Source organism: Chaetodon auriga, chromosome 2 (assembly GCF_051107435.1).
Source record: "Chaetodon auriga isolate fChaAug3 chromosome 2, fChaAug3.hap1, whole genome shotgun sequence".
NCBI classification, from domain to species: domain Eukaryota; kingdom Metazoa; phylum Chordata; class Actinopteri; order Chaetodontiformes; family Chaetodontidae; genus Chaetodon; species Chaetodon auriga.
The window spans coordinates 28,094,575-28,111,390 of NC_135075.1; the positions used below are offsets into that span (position 1 = coordinate 28,094,575).

The following is a 16,816-nucleotide window of genomic DNA, read 5'->3' on the forward strand; positions in this document are numbered from 1 at the left end:
GAGAGCAAGCTGTGCAGAAATAATGGCTGATGTTTAAAGAGCAGGAAAAAGACAGCTCAGCGAGGCATACAAATCAGTTACACAGCAGTTTATTGTTGCACGCTGATAAGGAGAAATATTCCTTTTAATAAGTAGAAATGAAGAAAATGGTGCAGGGAGAGGAGAAACTGGAGGAAATTCATGAAATAGTAGAACAAATGCATTAAAAATGCTCGAGAAGAACTGAATAACAGTTGAATAAACATGTCAAACAAATCTGTCTGTGCTGCCTGTTCAGTCACGTCGGTGCTTAGATGGTGTTGGAGATGACAATGGCGAGATGGTAAAGCGCTTTAATCCGCTTTATTTAGCCTATAGCAGGAAATAAAGACGCGGCTGGATTTTAAATTACACACACACACACACACACACACACACACACACACGCACACACACACACACACACACACTTCAAAGAGGAGATGTGCGGAGGTGCGTTGGTGTCAAGACATAAGATTGAAGTTGACTGATCCTCTTAGGTTCTTCACACGCGCACGAACGCGCGCACACACACCTGAAAGCGCTTCACGCACACCTGCATAAACACAAAGGAGCTGCACATAAGCTCTGTCTCTGCGTCTCACACACACACGCACACACACACGCACACACACACACACACACGCACGCACACACGCACGCACGTCGTTGTGTGACTCAGCTGTGTCATATTCACAGCTGAGAGGGAACAGACGAGGAGTGCGGAACCAAAGGACGCCTGTCAGGTCTATTTCTGTCTCGGGCTGCTTCTCGTCTGGGCGACGGTGCGGCTGTGAGCTCTGATCCGCCGCCGTCCCACTTCCCCGTCCCCTCTCTCTGCTCCCCTGCATGATGGCAGAAATCAAAATTAAGAACTACAAACAATCGAGGAGTGCTGCAGCGTTCAGCTTCTTCTGTGCAAACTCAAAGTCATGCAAACATCAGCTGCAGAAAACAGGAGTCGATCCACTCCGAGAAAAGGTGGCAAAGAAGGAGACGTTGAAAATAAAATAAAATAAATCTGTACCTTTTATGACCACCTGGAGGAGTGAAGGTAGAGATTAGAGGAGATGACAGTCAGTAGCTCTGTCCTTACAGGTTAATTTAGCAAGCTGGCAGCATCAAACACAAGTAAACAGCAAAACTGCGAAAATACATAAAACGACGACATAAAATAATTTGACCGAGCACTGATGAATCCTGCACGTCACATGTGACCAGAGCAACATCTTGTCTCCTTCTATGATATTATATTTCCCTCCTCTGTTTAAAAAGACATCTGTCCATGAGCCTCATTTACAAAATGTCTCTGTACACACTGGATCACAAAAATGATGCCAAACGCTCGAACGAGCATCCGGGCCAGCAGGTGGCAACAGGCCGAGGCCAGGGATCGAAGCACCGAGCTCCTGATCGGTGGACGAGCCACAGCCGCCCCATTTTACACACAAACACACAGAAATGGGACTTTTGAAAAGTCTGCACTTTAGTTGCTGTTTTTTAAAAAAAATCTGCTTTAGCGACCTCAGACACTGTGTGTCAGCGAGAGGCCCAGGAGCAGAGGAAAATATCCGTTTTACAAAATATCTACACACGAGCTCAAGGCCTGAATGTAATTATGCTTGAAGATCATAAACCTTATTGTCCATTCGGCGTTATTGTGAGGCTCAGGGAAAATGCCAAAAATAAGAAGACTGAGAGGACTCTGTGTCGAAGCCTGCAACTAACTATTAGTTCACACTAATAAACATATTAGATGACATGAGCTTTGACCTGATAGGACGGGACCTGCTGTGATGACCTCGTTTTGATGCGAGAAAAAACACAGATTTTCTACAGCAGGTCAGTGAGTTCAAAATAAAGCGTCACTGCTTGCAACAGCACGACCACGGCTGAGTAATAATAATAAAAAAAAAAAAACCAAGAAGAAAGGAAGTCTTAAGTGCTGATCCAGACTGAGGAGGATCCGGAGCCGCAGACACTTGCTCTTTTCACCAGACGGATCAGGACACATTGTTCATGGCGCGGCTGCTCGGTGATGTCATGATGTCATGGTCATCATGGGCAGCCAGCGACTTGTTCTCTTCTCACACTGACTCCAATCTGTCCTCTCGTACTGACAGTGTGTGTGTTAAACTGTACTCTATCGTATGCGTGCGTGTGCTTCTACATTGATCCAAAACTTTCATTCTGTGACGACATGTTACAGTTTTAGACCCGGAAAGCATGGACATTGTTGGAAAGTGAGCTTACTTCTGTTAAAATGGCAGAGTCACAGGCTGGCGGTGACGTAAGCATGTCGCTGCGATGATTAAGGTTAGAGTTACGTGCTCGGGAATGCATTTTGCCATCGAGGGCCCTCATAAGTATAGAAGTGGAAATGTGTGAGAGCACGTGTGTGTCACAGGCTGTGTGTGCCTCACTCTGCCAGGACTGGCACTAGACTCAGAAACCACCAGTAATGAGATCTCACTTCTGCAGCCGCCCGCCCCCCCGCAGCGATGGCGTCAGCAGACACAGAAAAAGACATCCTCCAATTAGACATAAATATACGCAAAAATATATCAGCCGTCATCTGTGCGCACATATGTTTAGTCAGTCAGTGATAATCTGTTGTTTTGTTAAGAAAATGGAGTTTCTCTTGCTTCCCTTCCTGCTGAGGTGAGGATGGGTAATTAATGCTGCTACTGGGTTGGATTGGAGGGTAGAGGCTGCATGTTACATCTGAAGGGCGCAATAAACCTGATGCAGCGTCACAAATTCATGTTTTCTCCAACCCCATCGCCTCGTAGAAATTTGACCAGTCACCAAAAAAGAAATTGTAGACATTTTATGGTATTTTTCTTTTGTTAATTCTATTGATTAGGCCGAAAAGTTTACTCAGTATTAGCTAGAGACCTGGTTTGTGACCAGTGACTTTAAACTGGAAAATGGCCGTCACAAGGTGCATTTTTGCCAGAAGCATCCCATCACAGAGGCGCCTCTGGAGCTGGTTTGAACGATCTCATGTCAGTCCATGTCGAATGCACTTTTCTTTGCCCAAGATGCACAAAGTTGTAGCACCACCTGTAGCTACAATGTACTTTGCACTGAAGCCAGCAGCTCCTTCGCTGGATGAAGATCCTTCAACAGTCCTCTGGGCAGCGCTGCAGCAGCTGTTTTTGGTACATTGTCACATTTAGGAATTTGACAAAATAAAGAAAACAAAGTCTGCAGAGGGAGATTGCAGAAGGATCTTTCATGCTCGTACTTTTCAACAATGCACATTTAAAGCCAGCTCATAAATCCTCACTCTCGCTGACTCGCTCAACATTTTGTCAATGCCAAGCGAACCCAATAACGTCAGATCAATCAATCTCGATCAAACTTCAGTACATGCAAACTCCAAAGGCTGATTGATGCTTTTAAAGTTTGCCTCAGTGTCCAGGCTTGTTGGTCCTTCCTGTAAAGCAACAGCTTATCATTGTGAGTCTGACCAGCTGGAGGCCTGGCTATGTGAGATTAGAGGAAACTTCGGTCATAAGAAACACTTTTCATTGGAAAAAAAAAAAAGATTTTTAACTATTTTTGTGACCAAGAACTTCAGCCAGTCTTTTATCAAATGCAACTAATGAATATGTTTGTCTATTATGTGCTAATATGTGGAATTTGCTCATATTGTGGTGAAGTTGACTGCAGCATACTGAGCACACTGACGGAGAGAGGGGAGGTGGATCATGCTGGAGTAAAGGAGGTGTGCGTGGGTATCTCTGTAGTACTGGTGGTAATATCACTTCTTTATAAATTGAATATCATTCGTATGTTTCCTTTAGGCTCGTCTGTTACGTTGTTACCAACATGCAACTTAAAAAAAGTCCCACTTTCACCCAAGTGCCCTTAAGCAATACACAGACTCCCTGCCGGCTCACGGCTCTGCATCTGAACCTGCTCGACGCTGCAGGTGAGCAAACACAAAGAGTTTTCCTGCAGGGATCGACGAAGTGTTCCCCGTTATTATTCAGCCGGTGACTCGCGGTTCACGAAAAGCACTTCTCCTCTGATTAAGTCACGTATAAATACTCGTATCATTACACATGGCGCTCACACCTTTCTCATAGCTTTCAAGTGCCAGGCATGTCTATTTCTGTGCAAGCCTGCCGTGCACTGTGGGCGGTGGGAGCGTGCACGTGAGGCAGCTGTTGGCATGAGGCTGGGAACCTGAAGCGCACACACATACACACTCACACATACCAGAAACCTGAGCTGGTGACGGCGTGGCCCCTGGCTGGTTATTTTAGTCCGAGGACACTCCGAAGACGCATTCGGCTTTGTCTGGCTGCACACGGAAACGTTAAATCTCACTCACAGCATCATACTGAACATTTGCTGATCAGTAATTACTTTCTTCTTTTTCTTCTTTATGCTTTGTGCACAAGGATGATGTAACATGATCAACACCAAACAACTTCTTGACCTTTCAAACAGATAAACATGTTTCTGCTCGAACACTTCTTTATTAAGGTGCAGCATATGTGCACAAAGATGACAGCAGCAATAAAAAAGAATTAAAGCATGAATAGAAAAGCATTAGGACCATAGCTGGAAGTTATCTCAGATTTCTTTGGCGAAATTTAATTATGTTTAATGAGCACTAATGACCGGATACTGCAAATGAATCATTTAATCGCACAGTAAATCTCTCAGTCGCTCTGTCACTCAATCCAGAGTCACTTTGCTGGTTTTAATACACTTTCCCCTGTGTTGACTAATAACTCACTAATGAGCTTTGCCGAGATGAAACTTACTTCAGTTTATTATGTAACGAGCCACGTGAGAGGAAATCACTGGGGAAGATGTACTGAAAGATGAACATGTTCATTAGTTTGTGGCAAAGTCTTTGTTCATTACCAACATGAACGGTGTTTCAGATAAACATACAGAAGCATTCAGTTTATGAGACTCACATTTGATATTCATGTGCAGACTTTGAGTATCTGAGATCATTTTTACATGTAAAAGCCACAATCTACTCCAGAGGAAATGCACCTCAACCAAATTAACTCTTGTGGAAATGTGTATCTAAAATCTTGACTTACATCAAAAGCATCATCAAACAAAACAAGGTTCAGGGAAACAAGGCACAGATCAAACGAGCAGGTAAGACAGGAACCATGAACGCCACATACAAGGGACGAACTGACAAAGGAGAACACACAGACTTATAAGACGAGAGGAGAATCAGACACAGGTGACACAAATCAAACAGTCACAAGGCGGGAAAAAACAGGAAGAAATGACAAAACCAAGCAGACCAGATTATGACACAGACCTACAATCTTTAAAGTGAGATCTGGTGTTCTTACCCCTCAATTCTGGTCAAGAAGATGGAAAACCAGATTTGTTCAATTTGCCATGGATTCATTTTATTTTCTATTGTTCTTATTGGGAACTACTGCTTTTATTTTTAGTAAGATTAAACAGAAACTGATTTTGTGAATATGGATGATGCGCAGACACTGTGATAAGATACGAGAGGAAGATGCATGTAATGAGGTTTCGATGTTTGATAAATAGCGTCGCATATAATCCTGCGTGGGATGGGCAAGACACAGAAATTAAAAACTAATTAACTGAGTGTAACCATACAGATGGTGTTAAAGATACCACAAGAAAAGTTAAACAAGATGCAGACACACAGGAACAAAGAGAAAACAATGAGTCCATCATCAGAAACATCAGATGAGCAGAGAACAAGTGAGAAAGTTGCATTTGAAGCCAACAGGGAGCCACTTCAATTAAATCTAAGACATGTACAGCGTATGGATCATAATCCACAATTTCACACTTACATTAACAGATATACGCAGAGGCTGAAATAGTTCCAGCCATGCATGCACACACACGCACACAAACACACACACTCCAGCGGGTGACCCACAATTTAGGAATTCACACGCACACATGGAAGCGACCGAAGCATTACTTCATGTGCCATGAATTAATATTTGAATGAAAACATCCCTATATATACACAATGAACACACACACACACACACACACACACACACACACACACACACACACTGGTCGCCCGTGTATAGCAGACTGACTCAGAGCGACGGCCTGTTTGTGTTTCAGCATATTTGTGTGTAAGGACAGAAACCTCAGAGCTAAAAACACTGGGCACCTGTTCCCTACATCCCACTGGGAGAAATTCCACCCCTCAGTCACTGTGTGTGTGTGTGTGTGTGTGTGTGTGTCAGTAATAGGAATGTTGACACTGGACTTTCCTGTCTCACGTGGACGCCATGCAACATCACTTCCTTTACGACCCTTCCCTATTTAAAGGCCGGTGTGGAGCCAGAGGGGCTTCATCAGGGGATTAAAGCCAAAGTCGTCGCACTCTTCACACCAGCAGCTCACCCACTGACCGACTGATGATCTGGAAAGCTCTGGATATTCCTGTGAAGATCCGTCGTGGGTATAAAGGCCGAGGCGAACGAACGGGCGAGTTTTTAAGATTCAAGTTGGAACCAAGTGAAACTGAACATTTGTTCTGGTAACACAACCACAACGAGAAGCTGTAAGACTTTGAGGAATTCACAGTCTTCATGCATTGAGCTAACTTCTCATTTTGGAATTGCCACAATCCATTCTGCAAGATATTAGTAGAGTTTTCCAGCAGCAGAGTGGATTTCTAAAGCATTTGGCAAAACACAAGACAATACTAATTTCTGGCAAACGTCCCTTCTGGAATCCTGTCACCATGAGTAGCGGAGGGACCACCACGGTTTCATCACAGGAGCCACAGGCTTTCAAACGGGCGGTACGGAAGATAAAATGCGCCGCGATGGTGGCCAACTTGGCCAAGAGTTGGCAGGGCTGGGCCAATGAACACAACAGCAAGCAGGACAGCATCCCGAGTGGCTGGATGCCCGCGTCGATTGAAGAGGAAGACAACAAAGAGCAAAGACATGTGGTCAAACTTACCGTCACCCCACGTGTAATCGCAGCAGATGCCGGCGACAACAGCGTCAGCAAGATCCGGGCCTGTTCTGTGACCAAGACGGTGCAGCCGAAACGCAGCGAGTGCAGCAGCATGGATTTGGTCAACGCCATCCGAGGCAAGATGGAGTCCGGACCCGAGGAGAGCAAGCCATTCTTGGGCAACGAGTCGCCCACACGGCGGCGGCAGATGAGGGCGCTACAGAGCGCAGGAGGAGGAGGAGGGGGGGTCATCCAAGACAGGAAGCTGATGCTGCAGGAGAAGAAGCTGGGGTCGAGGAGCAGCAGTGTTGACACAGAGGACAGCGGGCTGGGAGAGGAAGCCGGGCTCAGCGACAACAGCGAGCCGAAAACCGAGCAGAGCGAAGTCCAGCCCAAGAAACACACCAACAGGCCCAAGGTAGAGTGTTTTAACACCAAGATTAGAAATGATGTTCAGTGGTGACATGAAGTAACCAACATGAATTCAAACGCAAATTTAAAGCTACACCAATCAGTATTTTAAATCAACAATAAATCAAATAACTGCATCTCGTGGAAGGTGTCTCTCGACGACCCTACAGAGAATTACACATTAGCTAAATGTCTCTGTTTGCCGGAGCTTTTTAGCCTCTTTTATCTTATTGTTTTGGTTTTACAGCATCTGAAAAAAAATATTCATGAACCAATGTATCTGCCTAGTGCCAAACAAACTGGTGAACATAGTGGAGAATTCAGCTGTTAAGAGCTAAAAGGCGGGTGAATATTGGGGAAACATCCGTCAGGTTCCTCGGACTCCAAAGGAATCATACTACGGTTTCATGGCTGCTAGACTCGTAAAATGGGCAACTGTTGGCGAACACCTCTGTAATGTCGCGATTTCAGCTTGTTCTTCTGCCGCTTTAAAACAACTTAAAATGAAACTGAATTGAAAAGAGTTAGTTGACTTAGCTGACAAAATTCAGCTGCTTAGAAATTGAACGAACATCAATTAATCTTAATGAATTTGAGACAAACAAGCTATCGTTATAGCTAGCTAGCTTGACCAAGATACTACTATGTGATTTCTATTTGTTAATTCATTAAATTATCAATTTACCTTTTAATGTTTTTTTTTTTTGTTTTTTTTTTTAAGATTCATCAGCAAGTTCCATTTATCTGTATTTAAAAAGTAGCACTGATTGAATTAAAATAGTTTTCGCGTACACAACATTCAACATTTCTCAACAAATTTAACTGATGTCCTTTCCAAATATGGGGGGGGAGGGGGAAAAGCCGCTCTGGGCCATGATTTGTAATTTGTCCTAACAGAGAGACAACTGAAAACACTGAGATGGCAGAAAAGGCCGAACACTTTGCATCTGGCTGACATCCGAACGTCTTTTATTGTGATAGAAGAGAATTGGTGTTTTGTACATCACACAAGTCTTGACCACACACTCATGAGTTTCTCCTGCTTCCTCCACAACCACAGTAAATATTCCCCGTGTCACTGAATCAAAGTGGAGGACAAATACTGTAAATAAGAGCATAAATATTCACACACAGTCACACAGCGTGAATAAACAAGTTTGAGCAGAAGTCCCTTTGATGTCACCTGAAGAAATCCAAAACCAACAGTTGCATAACTGCAATGCTAAAATGTCTCCTATAAAAGGCGAAGGAGCGGGCCAGCGGGTCGCCGGAGAGCCAGTCCAGCTCATAAAAACACAAGCTGGACCGCGCAGCAGTGGAATATATGTAAATAAAAATAGGCACACTCTCCAACGTGTTCTCCAACCTGACCTTCAGGTGGAACATCATCAGGGAGGGGAGAACAGGGTGAAGGCAGGGAGGGCGGGGGGGGACATGGACGAGAGGCGTAACATGAGAGACTGACACTGAGACCAGAATAATAAGAGGAAAATAAGAAACCTTGAACAGATATGAGAAGCAGCGTAGAGGATATTTTATTTCATCCACTTCATTAATTTAGATTTGGATGAGCTCTAAATGAAATATGCTCTTTGTTAAATGTGCAGCATTGCACAGCTTAAATGTGAATATTTTTAATGCAAAGAAGAAGAAGAAATGACAGCTATGCTGCCCGGATGGAGGCATTGCTAACGTGGACATGGATGTGCTGATAATTATAGCTGTATTACCGCTGATGCACGCTGATGTGCTTACTTTAAAGATGTGAAGTCTGCTTTATTGTGGGATAGATTTGTTGCCAGTCTGGTCACAGACAAACAGACAAACAGCTCTGGTTTGGACTCCACGAGCTCCTCAGAGAAACATGTTGGAAAAATATCTCTTTAGCTGCAGGATGCTCTACTTTCTTCAACAGCCACTCACACACTCTGTCCGTCTGCTGCTTGATGCTGGGCGGGGGGCGCTCAGTGGGTGTGTTCCAGCGTTTTCTCTCTAAAAACGGCTGCTTGCTGCCTCTGGAAACCAGCGTGATGAACCAGCACAGTAAAAATGAGCTAAAAGATGCTAAGAATCTCCCCCGACATAGTCTTGGCTCAGTGTTTCAATAAACATATTGATTAGACAGCTTTAAGTAAGAGGAACAATACCGTAAAGTAAAATACTACATTATCAGTCCTGCATTCAAAATCTAACAAAAGTACAAATCAGCTAAAAGTGGTTAAAAATCACAAAAGCAAATGTTGCTGTAGGTTTATATTAATATGTGTTATTGAACTATAGTGATGCCATAACGTGTCAGCAGCACTTGGTGAACCTGATTTTAAGAACTTTGCATATTACTGAGTAGTTAAATCTGTTGCAGCCGGTTGTATTTTATAAGCTGATCACATGTTTTGAATGAAAATTTGAATCTGAAAGATAACTAAAGCTATTACATGTAGTGGAATAAACAGATTCCCTCTGAACTGCATGGAAGTAGATGAACAGATTCTCTACCTCAGAATTGTACTTGAATATACGTTACTCTCTGCAGAAACACCACAGCAACGAATGCTGAGAAGCAAAGGTGGTGGCAAAAAGAGAAAAAGAGGATCAGGAGCATTATCGCTTCAAGGGTTCACAGGGTTTTGTAGAAGGTCCCTCCGTGACAAGTCCTCACCTTTCATAGAGCAAATTCCAAAGAGATATGGTGACACTGAGCGAAAGGCCTGGCAAGCTGAGGAAAATACCAACCGAGGTGGAAGGTGGGGGAAAGGGGAAGGCTGGGAGAGGAGGAAAGACCAGTTGGGGGGGGGGGGGGGGTGCAAAACAAATCAGAAAATGTCAGAAACGATGCACGAAAAGGGTTCATGAACCTTTCCAAACCCTCTGCTTAGGTTTTCAAACCTTTTGCTGGACCCTCGAGGCTGACAAATAGAAAGTTTATGCATGCTGGTTTATATGAACATGCATTCAGCATTTCCATTTGTGTATACGTCTGGGGGCAAAGCCAAGGCCAAGACGAGGATCAATTGCACCAACTAAGGAGAGTTTATTTAAAGATTGGACTCATTAGTCAACATCAATGCACAGGCAGAGGGGTGGGGTCCATGCAGAGTTTTTAGCTGATCCGAAAAAAGTGACAGCAAAGTAGTTTTAACTGAGAGAGAGCCAGAGCCTCTGCAGGGCCTCTGGTCCAAATGTATTTTAAAAAATGATTATTCACAGACATTACTGCTTCATCAGAGCTTCTCCAGAAATTTCGTTTGCGCTTCAAAAAAGTCGATGAACTTGCAAGCAATGACGACTTGACAAAGACAGCTGGTTTCAGAGGCTAAGCGGTGCTCACTGTGGCTAGTTAACTGATTTTGATATGTAAAATCACACTTTTAGCATCGAAATGTACTTAAGAAATAATGTTTTCTTCATTTGTTTGAATTAAACTTCTGTGATGCTCTTCCAACTCTGACGTTAACCTGCCCGCCGTCATTTATCCCCAGATTAAGATCGTCACTTCAAACGACGTCAAAAACCGTTGGCAAGAGTGGTCCGAGCAGCACGTCAAGGGCCAGAAGCTCAACCCCTTCAGCGAAGAGTTCGACTATGAGTTCGCGATGGCCCAGCGCCTCCGCAAGGGCGACTCCGGCTACGGTCGGCCCAAAGAGGGCTCCAAGACGGCTCAGAGGGGCGACAGGGCCCAGAAACACATCCACAGGGAGATGGAGGAGATGGTGTGGATCATCAGAGACATGGGGATGAAGGATAAAGAGGGGAGGACCGTTATTACCTTCGGCCGACTCTTTGACCGCTACGTGAAGATATCAGACAAGGTGGTGGGCATCCTGCTGCGCTGCCGCAAACACAAGATGCTGGACTTCGAAGGGGAGATGCTGTGGAAAGGACAGGACGATCACGTCGTCATTACACTGAGGGACTGAGGAGAATGACGGCTTCTTATGAACATTCACATGCAAACACGGCACACACCAGCTCAGCGTTATCCATCATGCTAACCTCGATGCTACACAAGAAGCATGTTTGGAAGAGACAGAGAAGAATGCGGCACGAGTTCAGAGATGGTACACAAACACACAGCTTCAGGGACACACACAGCGGGAGGAAATGTTTCGCAAGAATGGAGACAAAATCTCAAAAAAATGGTCACATTTAAATTTTAATGCACATAAAATATTAAAAGGCACGTGAGTGTACACATGGAGTCTACACACACACACACACACACACACACACACACACACACACACGCACACACATGCACACACACACACACACACACACACACACACACACACACACACACACACACAGCAGACTCATTAGTTCTTCTCATATACCTGACAGGTCATCCGGTGAAGCGAAGCTATCTTTAGCATGCTAACCATGCTCGCCTTGCTAACTATGCTAAATACTGGGAGGCTTGAGAATCCACCAGTCATGCTAGAGAGCTTTACTCACACAGAAGTAGACTTCACAGAAAGACTCGACAAAGTCTCTGTTTTGTCCTCTGAGCTCATTTTGATGAACACACGTAAACGAGTGTGGCGTGACGTTAGCCTCGTCACGGAGTGTCATGGCGCTTTGGAGTTTTAATGGTAACAGGATGAAAAACAAGAATGACACAGCGATGTGACCGAGAAGAAACTTGATCATTTGGGATTATTGTTATTACATGTGCATTTTGTGCAGGTTTAGGCTGCTTTCAATGGACTCACACACAAAACCAAAAGTCACAATCATGAACTGTTTCTGGACCATGAATTATCTGTGAAGTGTTGCCTTTTTGCTCTTTTCAAAACAGAAATGCTTTGTAGAGTGTGACATATTAGTATTTTGCAGTGATGTAAAGTAACTAAGTACATTTAGTAAAGTACTGTACTCATATATAATCTAGGTATTGAGCAGTAATTTATACTTTAGACTTGTACTCCAGTACATTTCAGGGGAATATTATGTTTAACTACATCTATTTGACAGGTAGGTATTAGTTACTTTCATTTTAGATGCAAAACTAACATAAGAAACGATGCATTATTACAGTCCATGCATCACCACGCAGGTGTTTGCAGTCATCTGGCTGTTAGGACGTATTCAGGTTGGAGCTGTGTGCAGCTTCGCTGAGCTCCGCTGACAAGGATCAACTCATCCCACAACAAAACTAAACTGAGCACAGTCTGAAATGGTCCATTCTGCAAAATGAGTGCTTCTGCTTTTCATTATTCAGTTCAAAGTGAGAGCTCGTCGGTCTTCTTGGAGAAGTGGAATTTTGTTTAGTATTGAGACTGTGACATTTGGTCATTTTTGCTGTGGTCAGAGTGCTAACATTCAGCTACATGGAAATCAATAAAAATCTCCTGTTTTCCTTTATTTCCTGTTTACACATCGCTGCCTCGCAGCTTCCATCAGCAGATGAATGAGAGTCTGAATTTATGCTGAAGTCCCATATCTACGAGCACAAACTCCACTTGTTAGTCTGCTCTGCTTTCACACCACAAACACACCACAGCTTGTTTGGACCCAGACGGACACATTTTCAACTGGCCTTCATGCAGCTGTTTGGTCTGCAGCAAATTCAGACTGACAGTTTTCACACACAGCCCAGATGAATCAGAGCCAGAGGGTGTAGATGTGCCAGAGTCTTTCTGAACAGGTTGGGTGTGAACACAGTCTGCATTAAGATTAGTAAATGAGGCACGATGCCCACATCCCCTCCTCACAAAGACCCTCTCAAGTGCCAAAAACTGCAGTCCTTCGAATGGCCACTTGAGGCTGGCCACAAAAGTGAATAATCCCCATAGACCCCCATATTAAAATGTCCAACTTCACAGCAGAACAGCCTGGTACAAAAAAATGGTTTTGCTCTCTTTTGCTAATTTTCCCATTCCCAAATTCCCATGATTTTTTTTTATATAGCTCACTCATTTAAATTATATTGAGGCTTAATGTCATGCATAATTATAGACACGACCACTTTGAGTGACAGTTAGCTGTTTGGTTTCAGCAACCAGGCTTCATGCGGTCCTCCTCAGCTCCACCCACGCTCCACCTCTTTGCCAATTTTTGTATTAGCCGGGAGTTTGGTGGAGTCTAAGGTGAAGAATTTGACTGCAGGAGTTTTTAAAGAGTTTTTAAAACATGGTAATAGTACTTTTACTTCAGCAAAAGGTCTTAATTTTTCCTCCACCGCTGCCTGTGACAAGCTCCTTCCTTTAATGTGCTGACACTACTGGACAATTCCCTGCACTCAAACTAACACTGGACTAAGCTGAAGACTTTTTTGTCTCTGCAGGTCTTAAAACCTGTTAATAAAAGCTGCTTTATGACGATGATGATGATGAAATAAAATGCCGGACACAATGACACCATTGCTGTATTGTTACATTACTATATGTTGTCGTTTCTTGGGTCCATCCCCAGTGTCCTCATTTACTGATGTCACTGTTGCAATGAATTATGGGCTATTCAGTCTGAAAAGTCCACAGAGTTGCAGACTTGCTAAAAATCCTTGGGGAAGTCTCTAGAAGTTCATGCCAGAGCCCTTAAGCGCTCGCTGATACTGCGATGAGACAGTCTTAAGCCCTTGTGGACTCTGAGGCTGTCAGTCCAGACACTGCTGGCAAATTGCAGAGCTTTTCCACTTCTCCTCCTCACTGTCCACCATCACTGCATCCCCCTCTGCTACCAGGGTGTCCCATGGAGGAGACGTAGGAATAAAAAGAGTCGAGTAGAGGTGTGGTCAGGGATAGTAGAGGCCACGTGGTACAGCTGGAATAATCCAGACGTCTGCCATTGACCAAGAGGTACGATCGAGAAGGTTGATGCTATGTTATTTTTCATTGATGTGTGCAAGTTTTCCAAAGCCTGGAGTGCAGCTTTCATTGAATTTACCCTTAACACACGAGTGTATCCTTCAGAACTCCATTTAGCCATTCTTACCCCCTTTTAAGACTTGTATCCCTGTTTCTAGGGCTCAACAGTAGCAGCAACACCAGAATTTACCTCATATTTGACTCGTGAGGATGTTAAAATGCTTGAAACAACCTGACCTGATGACATCATGCTAGCAATGACTAAAATCTGAAGGGTGTATGATCCAGTCTAAAAAACATGCTCAAGTGCAAGGTCAACACCTCCAAGAGCAGATTTTTTTTGGCCACTTGGGGGCAGCAACTTTAACACATCGTCACCTTTAAAGCTGATATGGCAAACTTAGCAAACAGCCATTTATTATTTACACACAGCAGAAACAAAGCGACACTATCATTCATTTGGAGGTGCCCTGCTGGCCTCCTGGCAAATGTAAGCCCAACATTCACTCTCTTTGAACTCCTGAGGGAAATATCTGGCTCTTTAAATGTTCCACTCTGTTCACCAGCTGGTCTCTAACTGTGTCTGCCTGCTGTCTGGTGCTGAGCAGGTAGTGCACAGTGAGGTTTCAGAGCTTTCTCGATGAAAACAAGCTGCTGCATCTGAAAATGATGCTATGAGAGCGGTGAGAGTGAAGTAAAACGATCCGTCTGACAGGTAAACAATGAGCTGAAGCTCACAGTAATGCCAAGAGGAGCGACAGATTTGACTAATTATAGGTTGATTCACATCATTAAATTGTTTTCACATTGTCATTTGATGCATTGTTATTATACACACTGCACACACAATATTAAGTGGCTGAGTGGACCTGTTTCACACATGGTAGGTGCACGTTATCTCTGCAGTCATACATTTTTGGCAGCATGAGTCCACACAGCAGAACCTCACATAATTGACTAAAAGTGAAGGTTTCTCATTTACACAATGTTTTATTGATGCAGTAAATTGCCCAACAAGTTTTGAAAATATGAAATAGGAAGCAGGAAAGAGGAAAGAGGGCAGGATAAAAAAAGAGGAGGAGGACTGCAAAGGAGCGTCGAGTGAAAGAGGACACAGAGGGATGATCGAGACTTTAGCCTTGAATTAACGTCCAGCCCTGTGTTACTTTATCTCCTCCTTTCTCTCTGTGTACACAACCTGAGGACGACCAGCCTGTAATGCAGCAGGGGGCGCTACAGCGACAGTCTGTCGAGGCGGTGGTGTGGAACTCTTTCCTGTACGGCGTCCGTGTTTGACTGAGGTGAAACATGCTGTAGCTTGGAATTGTAATTTCCCCCGTGGAGAAAATGATTTATGTCTCAATCTGCGTTTGCACCATCTGAGAATCTCCTGCTGGTTCATCCGAGTTTGGTGTGTGAATCTGTCTTTCTGCCTTTGTGCATGCAAGTCACGCTAGCATGTGTATGTATGTGTGTACGTGTGTGTGTGTGTGTGTGTGTGTGTGTGTGTGTGTGAGAGATGTCTTCTCTGTCAGTCAGTCTGCGCATGTGCATGCAAGTCATGCTTTTGCCTGTGTGTGTGTGCGTGTGTGTGTGTGTGTGTCTGCCTAGTGTGACCTGCCTCACTGTCACGCAATTGCTTTCTCTCTCTTTCTGTGTGTGTGTGTGTGTGTGTGTGTGTGTGTGTGTGTGAGAGAGAGAGAGAGAGAGAGAGAGAGAGAGACCTTAATACAAGCTGATCAGTTTGGTCACCAGGGAGTCTGGACGTCTGCCAGAGAGAGAGAGAGAGAGAGAGAGTGGGAGGGAAAATAATGAGTGATGAAGGAGAACGAGTGAGAGCTAGAGAGATACTATAAGAGAAGAGGGGAGACAGATAAAGAGGAGGAGAGGAGAGTGGAAGGAGGAGCAGAAGCGAGGGACGTAGAGACAAAGAGACAGACGGGCTGAAGCTTCACATTGGTCGTCCTTAGCTGCTGACTGTCAAACAATATGAATCCCTCCTCTCCTCTGCTTCTCTCTCCAGCTCCACGCCTCATTCTCTTCCTCCATCTTTCTTATTATTGTGTTTTTTCTCCTCCTCCTCCTCCTCCTCCTCCTCCTCCTCACTGTCTTTCCTCTCCCTTCCTCTCACCTGTTCCCACAAGAGGTTTGTAGAGATTTAGCTGTTGTTCAGCTCACCTGTTCACCTGTATACTGTACTCATACTGTACACCTGCTCTTAACTGAGTGAAAAAAACAATGATGGAAAGTTTTTTGCTGCTGCTGCTGTTTTCCATCTGCAGCTGCATGGACAAGAAGGAAGTTCTTACTAACACAAAGTATGTTTGTCTTCTATTTTCACCAATGATTGCCTATTCATTTTCAGTAATGCCAGCTCTGTAATGTAAAGAAGTTGGTAGAAGACTGGGTGGTGGTAAAAAAAAATAAAAATGTGTGGTTCCAAACACGTGCTAAAAATCACACCGTCTTTCCATGTAACTATGGGACAAGCAGACGTGAGCGGAACAGAATGAGTGTTTCTGTTCATAGTAGGCTGAAACAGAGAGGACAAGCAAGTCGATCAGATTGTGGCAAAAATGGGACGAAGCATGGCGGTTATCAAACGCTGTGGGAAA

General features: G+C 44.1%; 1 protein-coding gene across 1 annotated transcript; it reads left to right on the forward strand.

The window, feature by feature from the left end:
* The first annotated feature begins 6,631 nt into the window (after positions 1 to 6,631).
* On the forward strand, positions 6,632 to 11,996 carry abraa (actin binding Rho activating protein a). The gene is made up of 2 exons (XM_076749523.1): positions 6,632 to 7,402; positions 10,875 to 11,996. Exons 1-2 carry the CDS (start codon positions 6,764 to 6,766, stop codon positions 11,310 to 11,312), a joined length of 1,077 nt encoding a protein of 358 aa, XP_076605638.1. The 5' UTR covers positions 6,632 to 6,763; the 3' UTR covers positions 11,313 to 11,996.
* Positions 11,997 to 16,816: the final 4,820 nt, after the last annotated feature.